Genomic DNA, 6,622 nt, shown 5'->3' on the forward strand with positions numbered 1-6,622 from the left:
ATCAAATTCATATGAACAACAATATATTTCAACACCATTAAAAAAATCTAAAACTAAAAGTTGAAATTGTAGAAATTGGCTAGTTGGAAGAACGAAGAAAAAAACTTGTTTTCTATGGAATGGAATTGCAAGTCTGGTAAATTAAATTGTAGAAATCTCTTTGACCAACTATTAGAGATAGAAGCTAGCTTTGATTGAAGATGGAGTCGCAAGAATAACATCTTCATCTTGTCAACAGAATAGGGAAATAGATTTGCAGCTTCTGATCCACGGCTTCTTTTTCATTCGTCAATAAGAAAAGAAAATGGAAGGAGGTAGAAATAGAATACGTATCATATGAAAGGCTAGGGTTCAATAATTGGTCAAAGAGATTTTTATGGTAATTTCCATGAATTAAAGAATTTTATTTTAATTATTATGCTAAAGTTACATAATTACCCTTATAACAATTTTTATTTATTTAATTATTTATAAATTTCTATTGGTGCATTCATACACACAATAGTTGCTAGAAATATTTGAACCTAACTTTATATATATATATATATATATATATATAGAATCAAGATCAAATAAGAAGGAAATTTTTGGTAGGAAGGTAAGAAATTTTTTTTCTACATATTTTTTTTGCGAACAAACAAAATGAATCATTAGATGATTCATTTGTAAGATGATTCACAAGAAAAAAATCTCAAAAAAACATCTCGATGATTCATTTATACAATGATTTTGTTGTTATTCACTAAAATTATCATAAAAGTGAATTTTTTCTTAATTTACTTAAAAATGAATCATAAATATGTTTTTTTTCGGAATTTTTTCTTGTGAATCATCTTACAAATGAATCATCTAGTGATTCATTTATTTTATTCGTCAAAAAAATATATAGAAAAAAAACTTCTTACCTTCCTACCAAATAAAATTTCTTACCGGATCTATATCCTATATAGATATATATTATATTCTATAAAGCATTAGTTTGATTGGTAAAACGCTATATATATCAAGGGAATTAAGCACTGGACTCTCTACATTTGGCTTTGGCTATAATCATATTTTAAATAAATTTTCCACTCAATTATATTGCAAGCCTGAAAATGGCCACCAATGGAAAAAAACAAGCCGAAGAAGGGAAAATGCCTCTTTTCACCTCCTACAAGATGGGTAACTTTGAGCTTTCACACAGGTTGTAGATGCTTTTTTTCCTAACTCATTTAATTTTTTTTGGGGTGCGTCTACTATTTATTATTATTATTATTATTATTATTATTATTATTATTTATTTATTTATTTATTATTATTATTTTTTGTTTTGTGATTAATATACTCGGTAAAATAAGACACTTGATTAATTGAGGTGATATTAAATAATTAGATGTAAATGATATATATATATATATATATATATATATATATATATATATATATATATATATATATATATATATATATATATATATATATAGGAGTAGGATCAAATAAGAACACCAAAAAGGTGAGAACGCGAGAACAAAATATATTCATTTGTGATTATATATATATATATATATATATATATATATATATATATATATATATATATATATATATATATATATATATATATATATATATATATATATAGAGGAATAGGATCAAATAAGAACACCAAAAAGGTGAAAACGCGAGAACAAAATATATTCATTTGTGATTATATATATATATATATATATATATATATATATATATATATATATATATATATATATATATATATTAGTTGGACACCTTCTTAACAAAATGGGTTAGCCCAACTTATAATCATATAATTAAATATTAATTATATTTTTATTTAATAGAGTTTTGTTGAACTAGTATGTCTTTTTTAGTATGTCTTTTTGTATTTAGTTTAGTATTAAAGTTATAATTTTTTACTTAAAAAAGTACATCGTATCAGGAAAAAGCATGGTAATAATGTCTTTTTTTTTAAAGGGAGCACGGATTTTGCTAATTGATCTTCAAGATTAAAATACCATAATGACAACCAACTCTTCGAACCTTAGAACTGTTCTATGGATGTTGTTTTCATAAAACACATAGGAAAACCTTATTTTAATATAATTGTAATAATAAAAAATAAAAACAAATTCAAGCTTCACAAGTGAATGTAGCAATTTCAAGTTGCAGCAATACATATATATTTTTTCATAATATTTGAAAACACCATATTTTAATTTTGAATATTGAGTATTTCGAGTCAAATTTTTTTTTTTAAAGAATTATGATTGAATAATTTCAAACTAAACGGCCAAAATAATGAGTATTTCTAAGTTGGAGGAAGTATTGTACTAAGAAGTACATTGTTTTTTTTAACTGCCTAGGTTACCAGAGGCATGACTCAAATGGATCCAATTACAAAAAGTTTAGGGTTATTTTATAATGAGGATGAGATCATATATTTTGCATATTTACGGGATCGATAATAAGTTATGGTCACATATTTCTTTTAGTGAGAATTAAATTGTAATTTTTTTCATATTGACCTCACCTTTAATCACTTTTATTCTTTGTTGAAGCATATCAAAAAGTGCATTATGAGGTCATTATTATGCGAACAAACATGAGCTTATTTATTTAATTTAGGTTCTTTTATTAGCTGAAGTATAATTATTTGATAATGATTTCTTATTTATGTTATATAGAGTTGTCATGGCGCCTCTAACACGGTTTAGGTCAAATGGGAATCTCCCTCAATCGCACGCTATCTTATATTATTCACAAAGAGCAATCAAAGGAGGACTTCTTATTTCAGAAGCAACCGGAGTTTCCGATACCGCCCAAGGGTATGTAAATTAACATGAACGATGGTTTTTATGACAACATCCTATATCATATATGTGTAATATTGTATTGAATTTTAGAAAACCCGTTTAATTATAACATAGTCTTTCAAATACAAATCATTTTTATTGTTATAATTGAGAAAACATTTGGAAGCATATTGTTATAGCAATGAACCGAAAGAATAAAAAATATTGCAATAAGAATAAATAGAAATAACAGGATATAATAATCAAATAAATTAATTATCTATATTTTTGTTTTAATATTACTTATTAAACACTTAATTTTGCTTTATAAAATTTTCTCATGTTCATTATTCTCTCGAGGCATGTGATTCACATCATTAAAAATACAAAACATTGTTTACTTAAGCACAATATTCTAACAATGGATTAAAAGAATAACAAATATTGTTATAAAAAATGTATATAAAATCGTATAATCATGGTTTTAAATAGCACATCATGATGTCATGACGTGAGACATAGTGTAGCTGTTATGAATATATCAATAACGGGTTTGTTAAGCGTGATGTCTAAATAATGTGTAAATGTACGCTTTATCGCATTATGGTGCGAGTTTTTTTTTTCAAGGTGCGTGTTTTCTTTTCTTTTCTTTTTTTTTTTTTTTTTTTTTTTGTATTGTTTTTCTGATCGAGACTGAAATCATTGAGTTTTTGTTAACTTTTTAAAAGTAAATATTAATATAACATTTCTAAAAAAATTTGATATATTTGATAAAATTCAATAATTATATAATTTATCTTTTTTAATGTATATAAAATAATCATGCTTTGAAAAACTTAATGACTTGCCATGAATTAAATTTGACCATATCGCCAAGCCTAGGCCTCATGATATTTACAACTTTGGGTATAAAAAAAAGGTAAGCGATATTTGTTGTATTTAACCATATTGCTTATTATCCCTTTTAATTTTTATTACAACATTTTATTTTCATATTTGTATATTGTTGTACTAGTTATAAGACCCGTGCATTATTCATCACAAAAAGAAAAATATAAACGTCTAAACATTTAGAAGATTTGAATTTATAGCGAAAGTAAAAAAATAATTGAATTGTTGAAATTGAAATTCTTTTCTTTTATTTTAAATTTAAACAAATAATTTAAAGAGATGAAAAAAAATTGGCATTTATTTAAAATTTTTAAAAGTAAAAGGAAATTTGCATAAATTCAATTGATAGCAATTTATTATAATTATTACATTTAAACACTATATGAAATTTAATAAAATGAAAAAAAAATCATAACATGATATGTGAAAAAAAAAATAATTTAAAATAATCACAAAGTAAAATGTAACAAAATAAATGAAAATATAACATATAGTAAAAATATTTTTATTTTTTAGAGTAGATTGTATTTTTTAAAAATATCCTAATACATCTTTAAAATACAAAAGATGTTTTTTACTATTATAAGTGAGAGAAAAATACTAATGAAGCACAATATTATACTAGTAATTAACTAAAAGAGTATTAATAATGTGATACACATATAAATGCAAGTATGATGCAGTTATAATAATCAAATAAATACCAATGAAACCATTAATTATGCTTTACAAAATATTCCTCTTGTATTCATCATTAATGAGTGTAGAAATAACTTCTTTGACAATACACTTGTTTTTGTTTAAGGCACTCTCTTGTAACGCCGGGTATATGGACGAAGGAACAAGTAGAAGCATGGAAACCTATTGTGAATGCTGTTCATGCAAAAGGCGGAATCTTTTTCTGTCAAATTTGGCATGTGGGGAGGGTTTCAAATGCGGGTATACACTACTGAAAAGCCTGAAAAATATTAAATATATGATTTTTTTTCCTATTTATTTTTGCTACCAATATTGTTATATACTTTAGTTTCTAGTCCCAGTACATATAATAACAATTAACTATATTTTTAATTCATATTAGCAATATATTGTATATTTACTCACAATACCAATGTATTTACATACATAACTAAGGCGGACATTGTGTTTGAAATGTTAATATTTTATTTTTAATAACTAACATGTAATTTTATTGCTATTACGTTAAAATTTAAGCAATTATAAATATGTTGCTATCACATATATTGCTTACACGGTTAAGAAATTAAGTATATTACATATATTATTAAGAAGACTAAAGTTCATTGATATTTTCTACAATTGACATTTCTTTAATTCAATGTGTCTAGTTAACATTTTAATGCTTCTTCTTTTGAATAGGTTTTCCAATCGGGGAACTTGAAAACCCCAATGAGGAAGTCGAAATAATATCATCAACCGATAAACAACTAATGCCAAATATTAAAAAATTTACACGTCCACGAAGGCTACGTACCGAAGAGATTCCTACTATTGTTAATGATTTTAGAGTTGCTGCAAGAAACGCAATTGAAGCGGGTAAGACTTACTACATTTTATCTAGTATATTCTCTATCTCTCAAGAGTATTACAAGTTCAACATAGAAATGAATGTGATCTTCAATGAAGCTACAATCGCTTACTATTTGCTTCTTTTATGAAACATAGGCTTTGATGGAATTGAGATCCATGGAGCTCATGGTTACCTCGTTGATCAATTTCTGAAAGACAATGTAAACGATAGGACAGACCAATATGGTGGATCTTTAGAAAATCGTTGTAGATTTGCTTTAGAAGTAGTTGATGCTGTTGTGAAAGAGATTGGAGCAGATCGAGTTGGGTTTCGACACTGCCCATTTACGATTGTTTATGAAGGCCTTGACTCGGATCCGTTATCTTTAGGCCACTACATGGTGAAAGCACTAAATTCATACAACATTGCTTATTTGCATATGGTGGAACCAAGGTGGGATATGTTGGATGATAATGCCAAAAGTATATATAGTCTTTCGCCAATGAAAGAAGCATTCAATAGGACTTTTATCGCTGCGGGTGGATACAATTTGGAAGATGGAAACAATGCGGTGGCAGAAAAAAGGACAGATCTTGTTGCTTATGGTCGGTTGTTTATAGCAAATCCAGATTTGGTAAAGCGGTTTGAGCTTAAGGCACCTCTTAATAAGTTCAATCGGGTGACAGCTCCTTTAAATGATCCCGTTCTTGGGTACACTGATTATCCATTTTTGGAAACCTACGGTTAATAGATGGGAAAGGGACAAAAATCATTAGTATCATAAAAGAATAAAGATTATGTAATAAATTCAAGGGGATATTATCAATATAAACTAAGTACCATTTGAAGAGGAGCAACAATGTAAGTTTATTCAAATGTATTTCATCTCTATGTTAAATGGTTTATCTATAATAAATTATTTAATTTTCTAATTTATTACACTGCCACAAAAATAAGCATTGGTCACTGTTTAGCCATGGTTTTGCTTATTTTCATGGCTAAATGTTATTTTATGAAATTGGAGTATTGTTTTAGCCATATTTTAGCTCAAAAGCGTGACAATGGCAAACGTATTCACATTAGTTGCGATTTATTTTAAGAATCATGACAATTACATGCCATGGTTGTACATTTTTCCACATTAGTCATCATTCATCAATGTATTTTTTATTGATACCTAGATTTCTTTTAACTTTTATTAAATGAGACAATAACTACATATATTGTCACAAAAATCCTTTTATTTGAACAAGGTAGCACGAAATAGAAGTGTATGTGATTAAATAGTAGGATAGAATTAGTAACATCAGTAAATGGTCGCAAAAAGATAGTGTGTGGTCATGAAAAACCCTTTTGTGTGACCAAAAGATAGACTTTATTAGCCACATGACTATAAGTAACATCGGTCACA

The 6,622-nt window shown here is 26.3% G+C and overlaps 1 protein-coding gene across 1 annotated transcript; it reads left to right on the top strand.

Moving 5' to 3' along the window:
- The first annotated feature begins 1,008 nt into the window (after positions 1-1,008).
- LOC145000762 (putative 12-oxophytodienoate reductase 11) lies at positions 1,009-6,120 on the top strand. Its single transcript, XM_078960034.1, has 5 exons — positions 1,009-1,186; positions 2,682-2,822; positions 4,486-4,619; positions 5,061-5,237; positions 5,367-6,120. The coding sequence occupies exons 1-5, from the start codon at positions 1,098-1,100 to the stop codon at positions 5,957-5,959; spliced, it is 1,134 nt and encodes a 377-aa protein (XP_078816160.1). The 5' UTR covers positions 1,009-1,097; the 3' UTR covers positions 5,960-6,120.
- The last annotated feature ends 502 nt before the right edge of the window (positions 6,121-6,622 follow it).

The sequence above is a fragment of the Lactuca saligna genome, chromosome 6 (assembly GCF_052625555.1).
Source record: "Lactuca saligna cultivar CGN05327 chromosome 6, ASM5262555v1, whole genome shotgun sequence".
NCBI lineage: Eukaryota > Viridiplantae > Streptophyta > Magnoliopsida > Asterales > Asteraceae > Lactuca > Lactuca saligna.